Genomic DNA, 20,785 nt, shown 5'->3' with positions numbered 1-20,785 from the left:
GACCACCTTACGCTATACGACAGTCACACGTACAAGAGTGAAATTTCATGAATTTTGCCAGTGTTTTACGGGGGGCTGTGTAATGGAACGCGTCCTACCATCTTTGATTCGAAGGCAGTGAAAAGCTTCCGTTGTTCAGCGTGATTCTAGTGGCAATCTCTTTCCTCGTGTGCCAGAGTCCCCCACACAAAAAGAGGTTTGGAATCTATCGAGCCGCCCCCAACCGGCTTCATACCGCACCCCTGCCCCAGCTCTGGGGCACAACCTGCGAAAGCGCCACTGTCTCCCTCCAAGGTCCTTCCTCCCACCACACTCATCCCTGCCCAGGTTCTCTCCCCGAGACAAGGGGGGCCGTGCTGCAGGGGCGGGGGAGAGTGTGGCCGGTTCACGCAGGCAGTGGATTCTCGCTGTGAGCCGCTGCCCCCCTCCGGGCTCTTGGCCGGCCTACCTTGGCAGGCAGACTCTGCGGTTTGTTGGAGAGGATGTCTGCAGCTTCCCCGCAGCGGGTGGAGAGGTTCAGGATGGCAGCAGCTGCCGCTACGTGGGTGTCTTCGCCGCGCTGACCGTGGCTGTGAGAGCTGGCACGGCCGGGGCCCGGTGTATGAGCGCCCGCACTCAGCAGCCGGTGAGGAAATTTCCCTGGGTTGGAAAAATGCTTCGCTGTTGAAGAGAGATTTGATTAGCAATTGCTCGTACGTGGATCTAGTCATTAGATAGATTTGTTTTAAAGACAGAACTTCCTTGCATGAAAATACGTGAAGAATAAATTAAAACATGCTCCATTCTCCCTGCGTACGTTCAATGAAGGTTATTCAGAACGGTTTTCACAGAAGTTCACAGATCAGATGACGTGATTGCGGGGGAAGAAGCCTATTCTCTGAATATTGTTTTGCATTTCCACGTCTTATGACAAAAACTCCAGAACTCATGTTAGCGGGCAGGTGCCATGGCAGCGTGGGTAGCTGCAAAACCCATCAGGGACTAGACAGGCATAAGGCCGGTACAACCACAAACGGCGTACGTGTGCGGCCCAGTAACCCCAGGGGAGAGAAACGGACTTTTCGTATTTGTTTTCATAATAACAGTTTTTACTTAGCCATGGAATTGCATTGTTTTGCTATTGGATGTGGAGGTTTGTTTCGTGCTTAAAACAGCATGAGTTTTTCTTCCTCCAACTCAGGGGGACGGAGTTGGTGGCGGAGGCTTCCCTGAGCTGGCATCTTCACGCTCGGTTCGGGGCAGTGAGTGAGAGATGCACAGAGCTTCCAGGGGAACGGAAAGGCACTGTGGCGGAAAGGTAGCATTCTCAGTGCTACCGAGAATGAGCGCTGCTTTATGTTCTGTTGTGGGTACCAAGGCGTTACTGAGAGAATTAACGGGTTTCTCTCCACTCTGGGTATTTGTAAACCACTCAGGGAACAGGAAACACAGCCAGCATTTAATGTGGGCTAATATAAAGGCAGTTATAGCTGTTTCACTGTAAGCAGTGTTTACTTTAAATATTTGATCATTATTTTTCACGAAATAATTTAAAACATTACCAAATGTTATTCCTGTAGTTATAAAAATATGAAAATGTCACTGAATGTGCTACATTTTTAAACCAAAATCCATACTACATGAGCATACAGAACACTCATTAATTAGTTTCACCTGAATTCAACATATATGTATGTGTGTATATTTTGTGTATATATCCTAGAACTATATCTATATCTAAATTTATACAGATAGATACAAAACATTGTGTGTGTATATTTGTGTGTATAACTTTCTTTCCTGAATCTAACAGGCTGTCAGTGGTTACTTATGTTGGCTGTACCCTATTTTTAGTAAGAACAGGTAAACTATCTTCTGGAGTTTAATGTACTTCTTGTTGGTGGACAAACTCCTTTCAAGTCTGTTTATACACTGTTAGGTTTTATACGACATTCACGTTCTTTACGGAAGGTGACCACGGCACAGAAGGGAGAAGCACCCTGTGCTCCTAAGAGTACTACGTCTGGGTTAACTACGCGTGAGATCAAAGGGATTCCAGGGATTTGCACAACGTTGTAAAAAATTCACTGTCTATGGAGGACTCCAACTGGGGGATTATTTTGCTTGGCAGAAATCATTCCTGGGTTTATTCCCAACATTTACTTTCTAACCTTTTCATTAAAACATTCAAGGACTCTAAACAACTTGAAGAAACTGTTAGTAAAAACACCAAGTTTTATGCGTTACAGTGTCTCTGTGTTAGCATCAGAGAACTGACACATTTTAAATGTTTCTGCACTAATTCTTAAATCTGTGGATGAACATCTCCAAAGCCACACGTGTTTGTTTTTTTTTTCCTAGTAAAACCTTGATTTCTGAATTGAGTTCCTTCTTAGACTTTTCACTTTTTCTCCCACCTTCAGTGTGAACACTTGCTGATGTAAGTAGTATTTCCATATTTTTACCTGTATTTCTTCAGAATTACTGTATTTAGATTAAAAATGGCACCAAATTTGTAGAATAATTAATCCACTATTTACCATACTCAGCGTCACTTCATGCAAGACCAGTAGTACTGATTAACTTACTATTGTTATCCTTATTTTATTTCACCGTACAATATATTTTCTCTCCTCCCAGCAGTAAATAGTATATTACATATTTAAATACATGCCCCTCACCCAACATGCACATACACAAGATGCATTGTTTTTGGAATAAGTATTAGAATTTGAAGCTTACATTCAGGAAATGGTGGTGTTTTTCGGCCTTGACCTGTTTGTACGAGGGGATGTTTACCAAAAACCTGGGCATCGAAACTGGCATAATCGAAAGGTACTTTTCCAAATTTCTCTTGCTCTTTTGACACCGTAGCTCTGGGAGAGATGATGGCTTGGGATCGGAAATTGAACTGGATTTGCTTCACCAAGCTTGTCCTGAAGAGAGAGGGGCAGAGCTCAAAAGAAATAGGACGACACCGTTGGTGAGCATCCCAGCATCAGAAGTTAAAGCAGCTCAGGTGTGTCACACCTGGAGTTTCCCACTGAGCCCCGCACTAGGGAATAGAGCTGTGGTCACACAGGATGGGGTGGAGTGAGGGACAAGGGGGCACTTCGGGCGCTGGGTGGCCTCAGGGAGGCTGCACGTTGTGTGTCCGAGTCTCCCATCAGTAAGAGAGAAAGTGCCATGGAACTGTCATCAGGGCACTGATAAGGTGTGTACTTCCTGCTGCTCAGGACTGTTCATCGGAGTAGCAGTGAAAAGTCACGACTGGAACTAGTGAGGAAATGTCATTATATTCTGATGACAATATAATGTCATTATATTCTGTTCAGCACAGTTGGCAGGGCCCTGACGCCTAACAGGGGCAGTGTCGGCACCGGAAACTGGATTCCTGAGCTGTGAATTTCTTCTTAGGCTTCTCATCTTTTTCCCCACCTTCGGACTGAATGCTTTTGCTGCTTTAAGTAATATTTTAAATAGTATTTCAAAATTTTATCTATTAAATTGCCACTGTTTCAATATGAATAAAAATTACTGTATTATAACAGCTATCACATTTTTCAATAGAATTATCTTAATCCAAGCTAAATGTGACTTAAACATTCCTTTAGAATTACTGTGTGGATTAAACAAGGGTATCATTTTGTATAGCACCGATGCCGGCCGAGGAAAACACAAATGCTGTCGTGCTGTGGTCTATTGCTCAAAGGACACAAATAAATATACTTTCAGAATTTAGCAATATCAAAAATACATACTTTTATTTTGTTTTTCACCAGAACATACCTTACTCATCAGAATGTCAACGTTTTGATGATGTTTCTTGGATTAGGTAAAAAACTTCTTAGCTGCTACATCAAAATATCTGAGTGATTAGTTGAATTTGTTATTGTCTATGTAACTTGGTTTATATCCCTAATATTGCAACAGCGTTCTAGTCTAAAATAATACTTCTAAGAAATGAGCACAATGAAACTTAATGCTGTTTCTATGTTTGATAACTAACCTACTTCGGGAGAAACTAGAGAATACGGTACTGTACTCCTAACCAAGAATCTTGTTATGAGATTTTTAACCCGTGATTCAGTAATTCATGATATTTGCCTGATTTACATTCCTCACTCATGTGATTTTGACTCTCGGCAAAGTCATGACAATCTGAGTCTTTTAATTAAACCTACAGAAGCAAATGTTAAGGGACACCGTATCTTGAAAATGTTCCTAATAACTGTTTTTCATTCCAGTGTCTTGGTAACGACAATGAGGACCTGGTCATCTGCTGTAATCCCCAAATCACTTTTCTTATGTATATGAGTTTTGTATTAATAAGTGTATCACCTCATACTGTGTCCTCATCCATAGTTTATTATTTCGGTGTGAGTAAGGTCCTCCAGACTACTAGAGACTCTGAAGGACCTAGGACCGACAGGAGGTATTTCCATAGTTATCAATTTGGAATGAATTTTTGTTTCAAAGAGACTGTGCGCATATCTGGAAGAGTGGGACGACCATACAGCATCACGTATTTTGAGTGATGAGGGATTAGGAGGTGGAAAGGTTACGTCAACCATAAGGGGGCCCCTACCTGACTAGGGGGCGGGCTTGTGCTTAGCGACACAGAATTTGATTAATCTGTTATCGTAGACTTTACATGTTTTAGATTCATCCATATTATGTGACCTCTGCGTGCAGATTAATTTCAAGTTAAACTTCTGGAGGGTCTAGCAGTTCATTTCAGTGACAGCACGATTAGCTGGCCCAGCCTCTCAAGTGGACACTGGTGGCTGTGCATTGGAACGAAGGTGGCCCACAGTGAGCTGGCACCTGGGAGGAGAGGGACCCTCTGTGTAGGCGCTCGGCACGCAGGGAGTAACGGGAACCCCAGGGGAGCATCCTACCTGTGACCCTGCTCAGGACACTGCCCGGTTTTGGCAGAATCCAGCTGACTTTTGTCCTGCGACATTGCCAATTTTTCAGCTGCAGCAATTGGACAACCTGAAAGACTGTTTAAAAAAAAAAAGTAGGCGGATCTGAGTTAAAAAGATAATGTAATTTGCTCTGGCACCTACCTCACAGCATCCTTGGCAAGCACCAAATGTTAAGTTGTATTAATAGTTCACTTAGCACCATTCTCAGCCTAAAAGATCCCAAAGGGTTTTGCAAACTACTGTGTCAACGTTTGTCCCCAAACCTCATCTCAGAGGTGATGAAAAAACAGAGTCATTTTTAAGATCAAAATATTATGTAAGGGAGGAATAACTAAATTATTGAAACCTCACGATATTTTAAGTAGAATGCGCTCATCCAACTGCAATTGTCCAACTATGGGTGTCAGCATGCTAATTCTATGACAGCTTAGGGTCTTTTGCAAAATGTTAGGGACTTAATTTTATATCTCAGTTTAAATGGAGAGCACGGAATGTAAGTTTCCTGGCAATAGGCTTATAAGTCAACTAGTATCTCATGACCACATAATCTATACATGAAACACATAAACGATAAGCATTTTCACCAAAAGTATTTATATATATGCAATATATTTGTATATAAATGCACATATGTGGTTTTAAGTTAGCTGCGATCTCAGTGAAATAAATCTCAATGAAATGAAATGACGTTTCCCTTCAGTAATCTGAAGCTCTTGGGTACCGTTTTAATGTGCATTGGATGGGATTCAAGATAACCCCTAAGCCACTCTTTCCAAGGTCAAACAGCTCTGGGGTGGGGGAGGTTCAGAGCAGAGACCAGGCTCTCTGTGTATCGCTATATAAGTATCTACCCCTAGTCTCCAAATATGACATTTTTTTGTTGGCATACTTGGCTGATTAGTGAAAATTTATAGGGGAGTAAATAACGAGGTATTCTTTACTTTTTCCTCTGCACGCATCGAGAATATTTGTCACCTATGTCAGGTGCTAACATATTTGTTGCTGATCCAGCAATTCTGATAACACACGGCAAGTTCCTTGTTTTCTTGGTGGAAAGTTTCTCTCGAGTCTCGTCCCAATTACCTCCTGTGCGTGTTGCGGTTGCTGTTCACATGCCCTCGTCCTGTGCATCCCGGGGTGGGGCACTTGAGCACATTTTCATGCATGGCAAGAACTAGGCACGAAATAGCACATAAAAGAAGAGAGCAATTTATCATCAATACATCACACACCGACAAACTGTCTCAACTTTGCATTCAAAGGAATTCAGTTACATCGTCCACCACGCTCCCTAATTCTTCGAGAGAATAAACACTTTTCAAATGCAAACCAACCAATGGGAGCCCACACCGGACCTTCTCCTCTCTCTGACTCTCACACTCCAGGACACTCTCCACCTGCCCTAACCCCCAGGGCCAGGTCCCAGACAACCACAGACAGCGCCAGAGGCCCAGAGCCCACTAGAAATTCCAGCTGGCCAATCTGAGGCCAGTTCACTCCGCTCCCTCCCACGAAAGCTCAAAAAGGCTCTTGCTCACAACAACTCATCCCTCCCCGCCGCGGGTCCTGGTGCTTCCCCCGGGTGCCCTGCCTGGCCTGAGGTGCCCCCTCCTCTTGGGAGCTCTGAGTAGCAAATTAGGTTTTCAATGTCAGTATCTCCTGATCTACTGGCCTCACTGTACCCCAAGTTTTCTATTAATATGCTCTGTTTTAAACACCCAGCTAGATGGAAATTGTCTTGACACAGAGGGAGAAAACTTGGTATTTCCGTTTCTGACTCCAAACTGGAGGAGGAAGTGGGTAACTTGGTGGACTTCTTTCAGGGCCGGCGGTACTCACTCTCCAGGGGAACCCGCACTTTGTGAGGGCACCCTGAAAGGCTGCGGTGGTGAGGGTACAGCCCTGTCACGTGCCCTGTGCCGTCACACCCGGGGATGGGGCACTTGGTCTCCCTCTTTTCAGGCCTCGGTGAATCTGCAGAGGAATTAAATTGAGAGAGACATCTGGTTATTCCTCTCCCCTCCCCTTCAGCAAAGTGGCCTTGCACACGACCTTCTCACTCTGTTCACCCTTCTGATGATAAACATTCTTCTCACATCGTCTTGAATAAGACCCTCAGCTAAGACCTGCGGAAGCAGGAAGAATGTTTTCAATTTTCCTGGTTCCTTAAGCAGAGGCTGACACAGGGCAAGGGAGTGTTGAAACAGTGACGGTTTTAAGTTGTCATGTCACAGATCATAGTTAGAGCCTCATTATGAAACGTCAGCCCTACACCAGAGGATGAATAGGCTCTGGAAAAGGAAAAGGAAAACAAAAAGAGAAGGAAAAAGGAAAGCATTTATTTAAACCCAAACTGTCTCCTATTGAAGGGATCTGTAAAAGGCCAGATTCAAAAATCACACGATGAAGAAGCCACCGTATCTGAGGAGGGCCCGTCTGGGCGGTCCAGTGGGTCCTGGCAGCAGGTCCAGTGGCCCCGGAGTTCTGGGCTTGAGCAGCTGTTCCTAGACACGTGGGGAGGCTGCTCCAATAAAAGTGACATCTTGCGCCACGCCCGGCCGGGGGCAGTGCTGTGAGGGCCCAAGACGCCCAGAGCCCCGCGGTTTGAAGCTCTGGATCAACGCGCAGTAGCTGCAGAGGAGAAGCTATTGGTTTCACTCCTAGTGTGGAAGCGGAAGACAGAGGCAGCAGGAAGAGGCTTGGCCGCACACAGGGTGGGGACCGGCTCGAGGGGTCTGCCGGGCGCTGCCAGGAACATGGGCTGCGGGCGGAGGACCAGGTGCTGCGGCAGGGGAAAGGGACATCTTGCAACCCATGCTGCCGGGCTGCCCAGAGGGCGCGGCTGCACACAGCTCGGCACACACACTGCTGGCTTAGATAGAGGGTTATATAAATCCATAAAATAAATGAGGACTAACGTGAATATTCTCATATTCATGACCGAGAGGGTAGATAAGCTTAAAACAGAAATGCATTCTCAGAGCCGAAACTGCCCCCCTAACTCATGCGTGGAGTGACAACGTCAGGCATCGGGGCCAGCCTGCCCCTCACATTCAGGGCATCTAGAGAAAGCGGGACCAGAGCGGGCAAGGCGGCCTCAGAGAGAGGACCAGCGTGGGATGGAGGCCGGCAGGCTGCAGGCTTCTCCCAACGCGAAGTATCAGGAATCACGAACACACGACGCTGAGAGGGAAAATAAATAGTCTGTACCATGCTGCCGCAAGAAAGCTGCCGGCGATGGGTACGGGGCAGGGTCCTGGCTGCGAGGACGCCGAGGGCCCGTGTGCTCCGGCTCCAAACGTGGCACGGAGAGCAGGGCAGCGCTGCCGGAGGCGACAGACGTCCCCAGGGCGGAATCCTGCGGGGGGCAGACGTGCCCCCGTGTTGCCACGCCACCCCGGCCGTCGGACTGGGCAGGTGGGTACCGCAGGTGGTACACGGGGCAATTATCTGGGGACGTGGTTCCAGGCAAGGGGGAAGGGCCAAGGACCCTCCCCGTGAGCGCGCAGCCAGGGAGGGCGGCGTCAGCAGGGAGAGGACGCGTGTCTTGGGCGGGAAGGGAAGGACCCGAGTAGCGGGCGTGTGTGTTTCCTGAGACGGGATTTAACGCCACGAGGTGGAGACTACACTCTTTGCTGTATGAGACAAAGGTGCATACGAAGGGTTTTGACGTGCTGTATGATTTTGCGGGGGTATTTTTTACTTAGTCCGAAAAGACGGCCAAATTTCCAGTCCGTTTGGGCACTCACGTGTGTAGAATATGCTAGTAAAAGTCCCCAGTGTTTCCCTTTGCGGCACGGCAGAAACTAACAACGTTGTGAAGCGGCCATACTCCAACACAAATTAATTTTTAAAAAAAGAACAGAGCAAGAAATACAGATCATTTGAATAGAATTTTGACCAGAATTACTTCTTATGATATATGGGAACTTGATGTGTGAAAAAATAAATTTCTATTCAATTGGGAAAAAAAAAATCCCCGATGTTTGATTAACATGGAATTGGTGGGGGCTGGGTGCTGACACCCTGTGAGAGCGACTTGGAAAGAATCGGGAAGAAGGCGCGGTGATGTGAATGTTGATGGGCTTCCTCCTTGGATCTGGTCCAGGTGAGGCCGCCTTGCTAAACCACACGGAGCGCTTTGGCCACACTGTCTGCGGGAAGCCAGGGAGGGTGTGGGAGATAAGGCCAGGCTGGCACCTGACCAGGTGTGGGTTGCTGACTGTCCGTCTTGCACTGTGTCTGCCAGCCCCTCCTCTGCGGGGAGCAAAGATGCCCCACGGTGCTCTCCGGGGCCGGCGCCGGTGCCTGACACGAGCTGGAGCTGCAGCTCTGGGGGGGCTCCCGGGCCCGGCTCTTCCTCTTTAATTTTCTTTGCCGGATGCTGCTTCACGAAAATGACCTTATACTCTGGTGACCTGACGTCCCGGTTTGCCTAGGACTGTCCTGTTCATACCTGATGGACTCGTGGGATTGCGCCCATGGCTCCCCTTCACCCCACAAGTGTCGTAGGCTGTAGGATAAATTATATGGCGACTCTAGTTAGACTAGGGGGACCCAAAGTCTCCCTATTGCTGGGTGGCAACAGGATAGCAAAACTTGGTATTGTTAGAACTGCCGACTCATCGGAAGGCTTGGGTGAAACGGTATTTTGAAATCCTAGGGTTCTGTCCCTGAGAGCAAAGTCACATGCCCAAGGTGCACAGGGATTAGTGCTTACTTAGGAGCATGGAGTACTCACAGGAGAAAAAAGCTCCTCTTACGCTCCCACACCAGGGACGGGAGCAGGACCGTGAACCTGGGCAGCCTCTGGACAAAGCCTGGAGGCCCCTGCAGTCGGTCACTGTTTTGCCTGTTTCTTCCTGGTCTAGTCTGGAGCTCCCTGCGTGGACTTCACATCCCAATGCAGGACCTCACCCTACACACAGGCTACACTGTGGACTCATCCAGTCCCATCAGTGATTCTCTAAGTCTCCACCGTGCACATTCTATTGCCTTGTTAATTTCTGTAAACAAAAAAACCTTTAAAAAGTTCTAAAAAATGACCAAAGTATCGTCAAGTGTTTTAAGCCATGGCACAAATAATTAGTGTCTCCAAAGACTGGATTTCATTGGCTGAAGGTACTATCAGTTGCAAGGTGAAACATCATTTTATGTGCCAGTGAGGAAGGAGAAACGACTGAAAACTGAATAATGGCACATGTTTCTAATTTCACAGAGATGCTAAGATGGGAAAACTGTGCATCTTAGAATGGATGAAATATAGTATATTGGAAATGATGGGGTTTTGGAATTTGAAGTAAATTTCATCTTTTTTTTTTCTGATTTTTTAGTTCATTAAAAAAAAAAACAAAACCAACACCCACACAGGTAATTTCCACAAGTTGGGTGTGAGTGGAGTGCTCAAAGCTGCTACCACACCCTCCTGCCCCAGACCACATACTATCCTTGATATTCCGTCTCCATCCCAGCCCTTACAGTATGTTTGCACAGAACTATTATCTTACTCCTCACTAAATGACATTCTTTTATTCTTTTTTTCTCAACTCTGAGCTGCAAGACAGTATTTGACAAGACTACTTGTAGGTGAGTACTAAAATGGACTTAAAATATACAATGGATTTCTGGGTAAATCTCAGCAGTCAGGACATCTAACCACACTAGCACATTATTCTTGTCAGCGCTTTAGGTCCACGACCTTGATTACCTCTAAGATACTCCTCTCTGAATTCTGTGGTTCTCAGATTTTAGGGTGCCCGAGAATCACCTCAGGAACTTGCTTTTAAAAACAAGCAAGTTATGCACATGAAAAGATGCTCAACATTGCTAATTATTTGAGAAATGCAAATCAAAACTACAATGAGGTATCACCTCACACCAGTCAGAGTGGCCATCATCAAAAAAATCTACAAACAATAAACACTGGAGAAGGTGTGGAGAAAAGGGAACCCTCCTACCCTGTGGGTGGGAATGTAAACAGGTGCAGTCACTATGGAGAACAGTATGCAAGTTCCTTAAAAAACTAAAAATAGGGCTACCATATGATCCAGCAATCCCACTCCTGGGCATATATCCTGAGAAAACCATGATTCGAAAAGATACATGTACCCCAATGTTCATTTCAGCACTATTCACAATAGCCAAGACATGGAAGTAACTTAAATGTTCATCGACAGAGGAATGGATAAAGAAGATGTGGTACAACGGAATATTACTCAGCCATAAAAAGGATGAAATAATGCCATTTGTAGCAAGATGGATGGACCTGGAGATTATCATACTAGGTAAAGTAAGTCAGACAGAGAAAGACAAATATCATATGATATCACTTATATGTGGGATCTAAAAAAATGATACAAATGAACTTATTTACAAAACAGAAACAGACTTGCAGACTTTAAAAACAAACACAGTTACCAAAGGGGAAAGGTGGGGGGGAGGGATAAATTAGGAGTTTGGGATTAACATGTACACACTACCATATATGAAATAGATAAACAACAAGGTCCTGCTGTATGGCACAGGGAACTCTACTCAATATTCTGTAATAACCTACATGGGAAAAGAATTTGGAAAAGAATGGATATGGGTATATGTATAACTGAACCACTTTGCTGTACGCCTGAAACTAACACTACATTGTAAATCAATCTACTCTAATATAAAATAAAAATTAAATTAAAAATTTTTTTAAAAAAGCAAGTTCTGAAGCAGTAAGTCTCATGGGATCCTGGAAATACTCATCTTAACAAGCCAAAGACCACGCCTTGGGAAACTCCACGTAACTGGAGGCCTCATCACCGGGCCCACCTGGTGCAAGACCCAGGGGCGGAGGGCATCTTTATGGGCACACGGAACAGAACACAGCTTTCCTAAAGTCTGAGGATCAGTTTTAAGGTCTCCTCTGAGCACACCGACTGTCTCATTCAAGTTTGGTCCAGACGTTTGTGGACCCTCCGTTAGAGAGCTTGTAAAAGCACAGGCTTATGAAGGCATCAGCATCCGGTCTTGTCCTAAGAAGGATCGAGCATCCTGCCTGGCTTCCTGGTAGCTTGACACTATTTTGAAGCTCAAAAGCAGTCAGATGGGGCTTCCCTGGTGGCGCAGTGGTTGAGAGTCCGCCTGCCGATGCAGGGGACACGGGTTCGTGCCCCGGTCCGGGAAGATCCCACATGCCGCGGAGCGGCTGGGCCCGTGTGAGCCATGGCCGCTGAGCCTGCGCGTCTGGAGCCTGTGCTCCGCAACGGGAGAGGCCACAGCAGTGAGAAGCCCGCGTACCACAAAAAAAAAAATAAATAAATAAAAAAAATAAAAGCAGTCAGATGATCCCAGAAAGAGGGCGGGAAAGAAAAATTAAATTTCTGGAAATGATTTGATTCATAAAATGATTTAAAATCCAGTAAATACAAATGTACTTTTAACATACCCAATATAGTACTTTTTAACAAGTACGATATATTTTTTAAAAGCAGTCCTATTAGAAGAAATACAGGTCTTTATTTTGCGAGAGTTAAAACCCTACAAACCGACCAAGTTTTAATCTGAGAACAATCTACTGAGTAGGAAAAAAAGTTGCTAATTTTAAAATATAAATTAGGTTTTTAAATTGTGCTGTCAAAAAGCTATCTGGGAGAAGCAATCAAACCTTACTCACTTACCACCCCCCCAACCTCTAAAGACATTTTAAATAAAATAGAAGCAAATCGATGTCTTACGTTTACTGGTAAAGACTTGTCTTCCGCCCACGTCGATGACTTTGTTTTGCTTCCTCTCCCCCGAGAGATGCTCCAGAAGAAGCCTGTCCAGCTCCCTGTAGGTGCTGTGGAAGACACAGCCTCGCTCAGCCTGCAGGGCGATCGCCTGCTCCAGCAAACTCAAGTTCCCCTTGGTTTTCTCCAGGGCAGCGGCTTCCTCCACCCCCGCGGCCGGACACCCGTGCCTGTGATCATCCTCCTTACTCCCAGGGAACGAGGGCTGGGCTTGGCCATCCGACGGGTCCACGGGAGCGTGCTGTGGCTCTCTCCTTTCTGTTTCCGAATCACATGTGCTTTTGCAAGAGATAAACTTGTCACCTTCAGTTTTTATTTCAGGAACTTCCAGTAGGTCTTTCCTATCATCCACGAGAACATACTTTGGGACTCTCTGAGGTTTGGTTTCTTCTGAGAAGTTGGAGTCGCTGTCCCAACCATTCTCTGCACTTTCAGAGTTACTTTCGTTGTCATCGGAGGAGCAGAACCGCAGCTGGGAATCGTCGATTTTGTCTTTTCCATCGTCGGAATGAACCATAAAGCACTCATCCACTTCATCCCCCTCTGCTTTTAGAGACTGGATGCCACTGTCATTTAAGTTCTCACTTATGGTCTGAACAGATGCATTATTTTCAAATTTCCCCAAATGCATTAGCGATTTGACCACGAGTTCTTGATAACGGCCGTATCTGTCTTCCTTCCCATCGGAATTTTCTTGTGCAGTTGAATGAAGCTTCTCCTCCATGGGTTTTATCGTGATTTCTTCTAGGGAAAAAAGAAGGCCAATATTTGAAAATTAAAACAAAAAGTATTTTAAGGGAATTACAGTGATAGATAGATAGACATATACATATATAATACAGGCAATATGTGAATATGTGGACTCCATCAATTATATAAACATTGGGTAGAAAAATACATACCCTCTTGACAAAACAAAACAAAACTCAGACCTTAATATTCTGAGAATTGCCTTTAAAGAGATGAGCTATTCTAATTTTCAGCATGTCAGAGCTAAGCTCGTCTAGTTACTGAAATAAATACTCAACCATCACAGAGTCCTGAATGTGAAATTCGTATTACTGTACCTCTTATATTTGCAAATCTCAGTCAACTGGAAGAAAATTAAGCATATGTCCTACTATACATTATAAAAAGGAAGTATTCATCGAATTTCTCTGATAGCGTGGCAATATATTTTCAAAGCTTATTAGGTTGATTTTCTCTGCCTCCGTAGAGTCCCAAACATACTTTCAGATTTTATGGAACGTTAGCTGAAATACACAACACATCTACACGAGACGATAACTAAAAGAAGCCTGAGGTTCTCGAGACTCCCTCATCACTGTCATAACTGTCACACGAAAATGCCATGACGAGGGAAACACAAGTAAATGGGAGAATGAACATGATGGAATAATATCTTGAATAGTAGCTCAGTTTCTGGCCTGGTACCTGCACGCACTTGTGTAAAAAGGAGATGAGTCAGGAGTGGGGACGGCTGGAGGATGCTGAATGTTAACCAGTTCTTCTCAGTCCTGATGGTAAAGAAGGCCTGGGACTGAGAAGAGCGCCCACCCCCCAAGCGCCAGTCTGTCCATGGGGTGTCCACTGTCCCAGAGCAGCTGTCCGTGTCACCCCCTTCCCTCTTGGCAGTGGCCCAGTCGGGGTGACAGATTGTGTGTGTGTATATATTTATATGTACAGTCACCCTCCCCAAGCCTGTCCCGGTGCAAACACACCACCTGAGGTGCAGATTCGCCAGTGCCCCAGCCCTGGCCGCGCACATGGCGGGGTCCAGGGAGCTCGGCGCCCAGAGATCGCCAGGCTGTGAAATGCACCAGATAACCAGGCAGTGGTCCCTGGCAGTCACTGAGACAAAACAAAAAGAAGAAGCAAGACTATTTCTGTGTCTCTAAAGGCAGGGTGGTGGATGGGAACACAAAATAATAAGCCCCCTTAAAGACTGTTAAAGACACCAGGTGAAGTGCATTCTGCCTTAATAAACATCTTGGGAGGAAAGAAAAGCACAGCCGTGCTGTGTAAGGGCTGCGGGAGAGGGTGTCTGTGCAGAAGACAATGTGCCTTTTTTGGGTCTCGTTTAATTTTTTATAAACATTGCGTCTGACAAGGACACTCAAAAATGCATCTCCATCATCTTCCTTTCTGGTAATTATCTCCCTAAATCAACACTGGACTGCCCGGATCAAGTAAATATTGCCATAGTAACTAAAAGCATTTTTGGATGAAGGGAAGAATTCAGTCACAACACTAGCCCCTTTAAATAATGCTGATTATAGAGTGCAGTCTTTTGTTGGGATCTATTCAACATAAACTGAAAAATTTAACATTTTACTTCCTAGAAAAGAGGCTGGCGAAACCAGCACATAATATTTGAACGGATGGTGTATCCTCTCCTGAATTCATATCAGAGGAACTCCAGGTTTAAATAATATATTAAACATAGTCTAAAATGCAAATGAAGTTTTTCTCAACATCACAGTTGGCTGTTAAGAGAAAGTGTAAAGGGTTATGATAATTTCAGAATATTATGAACTACAGAAAACAAATAAAAAGCATTTTCAGTGAATATGCTCAATTCATTAAACTATTCTCTCAACTCCACTTAACTACCCACATGTGTACAATAATGATTTATAGACATTATACCTAATTATGCATATTTGGGCTGTGTGAGAGTGCTAACAAAAGCTCTAGAAAGCAACAATTACCTCTGTTGCTTAGCTACATAGTTTAAAATATTCCTATTAAGTGCAGATCACCAGAGAGGCGGGGGTGACAGCAATGCACGTGTGCCCGACGATGCGTGTCACCGAGCCGCTGCCAGGCGAGCGTTTTGGGTCATTTCCAGTTTACATAATTGTTTGGTTCAACTGTTGGTTATATGCTAAAAGAAAATATTTATTAATTATTCTTCAGAAAGAGAGGAGCCCTGCTGGTAGAGGTGCCTTCGTGCGTCGCCCACGGGGTTTCCAGGGGTGCTCTGCAAACCTGCAGACCAACTTCCCACGCGCCCACCCCCCTCTGCCATCACTGTCATTGTCACAAAGAGAGAAGTTGAGTTCGCTTTTGAGCAGACGTATCTGCGATGGGGCGCCCCTTCCCCCCAGCTTTGTAACAGGCTGCCTGCTTTTTCTGCGCTGTGTGTTCTGTTCCTGCGCTGTGTGTTCTGTTTTCCGGGGTGGCCCGCTGGTCTGTTTTGTGCTTTTGCCACTGACATAACCCAAAGAGCCCTGCGTTAGGGACCTCGTTTGATTCTGGGCCTGGCGTGTGTCTCTGTGCCAACTCCGATGGGTTCCTCCCCCTTTCTGAGCCTCGCCCTCACAGGAAAGCGGGTGCCACCCAACAGGTATGCGGTGAAGGATGGCCGCTTCTCCCTTCCCTGTTACTACGGTAGAGCCAGCAATGGCAGAGGAGACATGGGAGCTTCCACCTAGATAAGGTGCGGCCTGTTTTTCATTCAGAGTAAGTGGTGACCACGCCCGCTGTGGAAGGTCACAGTCCAAGTGCAAAGAGGACTCAGCCCAGTTCACCATCACCCACGTCACACTTGCTATGCTCGCCAACTGCCTTGGGGATGGGAGGGTCCGTGCATGGCGTGGAGGGAGACCTCCCGGGTCTGAGGTCCAGAGACTGGGGTCGTGTGGTTGGCCCAGCACCACCTGCCTGTATGGCCTCGGGCAGGCCGATGTCTCCCGAGTCCTGGGTCCTCATCTTTAAAACGAGGGTGATCTGATGTCCCAATGACTGGATGACCCTGTGACATGCTAAGACAATGAACTGGTATGTTCCTGGCATGGTGTTCAGTTACTCATTTCATTTAATCCTCACAACAACTACAAGAAAAGTACTTTCAACTCCCTGTTACAGGCGGGAAACCAGGGTTCTAAAAAGCCAAGGGCTTGCTCAAGTTCACACAACCAGCCAGTGGGGGGGCTGAGATCCGGACCCACGGCCAGGAGCCTACTATTTTCCCATATTTGGATACTTTCAAGAGTGAATTTATAGGAAAATACCAGAATACACTTGTCAGGTAACTTGTAATGAAAAGCAACAATCCTTAAGGTATAAAGAAAAACACATAAAGACAAACACAACAACAAACAAAAACTAACAAAGTGCATCTCACAACAACGTGGGGTAGAAAATTCCTCAGGTGCACTTCTGGGGCTGGGGTAGGACAATACTTTCCTCTTAGAGCAAAAAAGTAAATAAATAAACTTCCTTTTGGCCTGATATATAAAAGCTCACATCTGTTGATTTGCTTTAAACCAAAGTCTCTCCTCTGAGGGGTCTGGTAATCCTGAAGTTACCTGCTAGCGGATTCTCCATAGGTATCAACTGTTCTGCGTCAAAACAACTTAAACAAAAGAAGTCCTCTGAAAATCACGTTTTGAGGTTGATTCCTTCCGTACAACTGGATTTCAGATTTTAGTTCTGTTTCTGTAACTATCTAAGTGACTTTTACGGGTAAGTTAGTTTTCCAGGCCTCCTGAGTATGTCAACTTTGTTGGGAATAAAAGATGAATTCATCTTTCAGAGTTTTAGAATGGGAGGGGCTTATCCTTTATTTGCTGTCTGTTGAGAGATAACATAGTCAAAGTATCATCCCAGCTCCTGGAGCCTCCACAGGTGTGACGGGTTCCCTGGAATCGCGATCACGTGCTCACACCCCGGGAGGATCCCACACACTGGCTCACCCGCTTCTTTCCCTCGTCTGCACTGGGAACACACGAGTGCGTCCTGCCTCCTGAGAGAGCTCTGCAAGGTCACCTTCTGTTTGCCCCAGTGAAAACTGTGCATCTGCATGGTTTTGTCCAAATTTTCTTCTATCGTCCTTAACGCCCACCTGCAGCTCTTTGAAAGACAGCCAGGGGAGGGCATGGGGCACAATTTTGCCATTAAAGGGATTCAAGCTCATGGCCTCAGCCTTCGTGAGCCTAACCCTCTCTCATCAACTGAACCGCCTGCTTAAGACAAAATTGGGCACACCCCTGGTCAGGTGAAGACCTTGGGGTGCCTGGAGTGACCGAGATGGCAGATGAAACCCCTTATGCTGGGCTTGGGCGCAAACTCAGCTCTCTTACCTTCCGGGGGCTGGGGGTCACTTGCTCAGAGGGCTGAAGGCAACTTAGACTTTTCCTCTCTCGACCAGGGAGAGAAGCATCTGTGACCTGTCATTTCTGGAAATGTGACTTCGTAATTTGACCTCGTAGGGACTTTGCCCAACTTGCCTTCCAAAGGTGGTCAGAGCATGGGAAGGGCTGGATTATGGAGCACGGTTAGCTGGGAAATAGTTATTTTGCTTGTCCTTCAATTGTTTCCTAATTATCTTCTTTCCAACGCCTACAAGCTGTGTTACCTTTAGCATTAAATCCCTTTGTCCTCAACGGTCTCATTTGTAAAGTTGTGGCCATAATAATACACACTCACGTCACTGTTGGGTGGATTAGGTGACATGATTTATGTGCTCGGAATATATTAAGAATTCAAAAATAATAGCCACTACGGCTGTAATTTTAGCATATTCATTATGATTAGTAGTGGCTCTAATACTAAAGAGTGAACACTTGTGAAGCTGCAGATAGAAGTTCATCAGTGCTTCTAAGTGAATATTTAACTGAGAATATCTGACAGTATACTTTCCTGGTTACTACCAAGCATCTACAACGATCATTCAGCTACAAAAGAAGGCGGGAAGCTGGTGGGCAGGTACCGTCCTGGTCCTTAGGGCGCCTGCAAAATGTGTTGGTGTAAAAGATGCCCATTTTCTTAAATACTTGGTAAATTAATGTCAGCGAGATGAATGATATAACCATACTGACTCAAGGACTTTCCCTAGTACTAACCACACCGACTCAAGGACTCTCCCTAGTACTAACCACACCGACTCAAGGACTCTCCCTAGTACTAACCACACCGACTCAAGGACTTTCCCTAGTACTAGATTCAACCTACAATTTTCCTGAGTCAACTACAACAAAAAACTGACCAGCTCAAGGAAACAAACAAAAAGGTCAAGGATGATTATAGTTTACAGATGAGCCAGGAGGTTTTATGCCCTCTGTTAAATACACAAAAGCCAGGAAGCTCAGTCCAGCACGAGCAGATCAGAATACAACTGTTTTAACTACAGAATCTCCAATTAACTGTAAGCCAGGATGACTGGAGATCTGATGATTGTGATCTGAGATCTGTGCTCACTCAGTCGATATGCTTTCGTATCTTTTCTATGAACACCTACTGCGATTACTACCATTCTATATGCAATATAGAATTCGGTTTGTATAATTTATACTTCTTTTCAAGTAACAACTTATTTTGTATATTTTGATTCCTTAAAAACTCACATTCGGAAAAAAACGTGTATGTAATAGAACATACACACATCTAGTTTCATTTTCTAAAAGGTCAAGCTTTAGATTTCCATTATTTTCTAAAATAAACTTTTGAGACATTCTGCATGTCCTTCGATTTTAGCCTCATGCACAAAGTGGTCTGTGATGGTCCAGGTCCTGGAGGCACTGGGACAACCAGGGTCTAGTGGGGGTGACCGCGAACCGTGGAGAAGCACGTCCTAAAATTTCAAAAAAAAAATGAGGGGCAGGGGATTAAGAGACACAAACTATTACGTGCAAAACAGCTAAGCAACAAGGATATACTGTATAGCACGGGGAATTACACCCATTATTGTGTCGTAACTTTTAATGGTGTATCTGTAAAAATACTGAATCACTATGCTGTACACCTGAAACAAATATAATATTGTAAATCAACCGTACTTCAATAAAAAATTAACAAAATAAAATTTCAAACTAGAGACTGCGTCTCATATGTCCTATCGGAAATGTCTCAAAGCTTACTTTGCAGGGGTTTTATCTTTCAGGGACTAGACATCCACCCCATTAGGGAGTTAAGGTCCTCTTCAACTTGGGGGCTTAGTCGCTTTTATTTTCTTCGGAAAGAGGCACAGTCCACACCCGTGCCTGGGGCCAAGGATGCTCTGTGCTCTGTGGCATGTGCTTAGACCCCCCACTGTTAGGGAAGGAAAACCGGTCCTCACTAGTGGATGCTGAGGGAAACCAATGTCTGGTTTTGCTCTCACGCTGGGATCTGCTTTTCCCACCATACAAACGGCACGTCCCCCTGAGGTGGGCCTGGGTCTGTGCGCGGGCAGGAACTCAAGCTGGGGCCACTCCACCTCGCTACCTGCACCGGGGTGATGGTGGGTCTCCGGGGCGCCGTCCTGCCCCAACGCCTCCGCCGTCCGCTCAGCCCGTCCCTCCTCGCGGTCCACGCTGGGGCTGTAGTGTCGGGGCTTCATGAGCAGGGACTTTCTCTTGTTGACCGGCACCCCCAGAGCCTGCTCCCCGGCTCTCCTCTTCTTGGCCGTGGAGCAGTCATGCGCAGCACTGCAGTAACGGAGACGGATTAAGAACATGATGAAACAGTTCACGGCTGTCTGCCCTTCGACCATCACCAAGCACGACCAGAGAAACCTGGGACCCAAGGTTTGGGGTTAGTTGTCGCCATTAACGAAAACAGCCCATCCGTTGAATTCACTGAACTGTGCAGATTCTACTTTACTGCCGATCAGAAGAGCTAAAAGAAAAAAAATCATCCTTAATCCTGAGTAAGCATACGTTAATCTGTACTTTGCCTGGCACTACACTAAATACCCAGGGAGGGATGAAACAAGATTTGCACTGGTTTGTTAATCCCAAGAAAGAGCTAATGTGAAAAATATACCACCAGCTACAAGAAAACGTGTCCAGTATGGATAAACCACAAGGTTTTTCGGATAGTTGTTTGCTACTGAAACTGCTTATCTCCGCCACAGTTGCATGTCAACCTTGAGATGCCATATCCCGGGCTTTGACTTGAAAGACAGGGCATTAAGCGGGGGGACAAGCTGTGAACATCTGATCTGCCCATCTCCAGTCCCAGAAAAAAGTGGAAAGATGCTCGTGGCACTCTGCCGTTTGGTTCTTACCCATTTGGCACACAGAACAAACAAATAAAAGGAGGAGAAATAAGATTGGATTTCCCAAAAATGGACCACAGTTTATCCTTACTCCTGTTCTCGTACAGTTTTATTTGGAAGTC

At 45.5% G+C, this 20,785-nt stretch overlaps 1 protein-coding gene across 1 annotated transcript in view; it reads right to left on the bottom strand.

Moving 5' to 3' along the window:
• ST18 (ST18 C2H2C-type zinc finger transcription factor) overlaps positions 1 to 20,156 on the bottom strand; it is a 64,335-nt gene extending 44,179 nt beyond the window's left edge. The window contains exons 1-8 of the mRNA XM_027127855.1: positions 19,889 to 20,156; positions 13,042 to 13,423; positions 12,626 to 12,957; positions 6,750 to 6,884; positions 5,994 to 6,084; positions 4,881 to 4,985; positions 2,722 to 2,915; positions 449 to 660 (exon numbers count right to left, since the gene is read on the bottom strand). Of these exons, the coding sequence (XP_026983656.1) occupies positions 449 to 660; positions 2,722 to 2,915; positions 4,881 to 4,985; positions 5,994 to 6,084; positions 6,750 to 6,884; positions 12,626 to 12,957; positions 13,042 to 13,423; positions 19,889 to 20,156 (1,719 nt within the window). The remainder of the gene's footprint in view (positions 1 to 448; positions 661 to 2,721; positions 2,916 to 4,880; positions 4,986 to 5,993; positions 6,085 to 6,749; positions 6,885 to 12,625; positions 12,958 to 13,041; positions 13,424 to 19,888) is intronic.
• Positions 20,157 to 20,785: the final 629 nt, after the last annotated feature.

The sequence above is a fragment of the Aethalodelphis obliquidens genome, unplaced genomic scaffold, assembly GCF_003676395.1.
Source record: "Aethalodelphis obliquidens isolate GAN/ISIS:26980383/991018 unplaced genomic scaffold, ASM367639v1 scaffold33, whole genome shotgun sequence".
In the NCBI taxonomy this organism is placed as follows: Eukaryota; Metazoa; Chordata; class Mammalia; order Artiodactyla; family Delphinidae; genus Aethalodelphis; species Aethalodelphis obliquidens.
The sequence above is the reverse complement of the archived record's forward strand: the minus strand, read 5'-3'. Positions and strand labels throughout refer to the sequence as shown.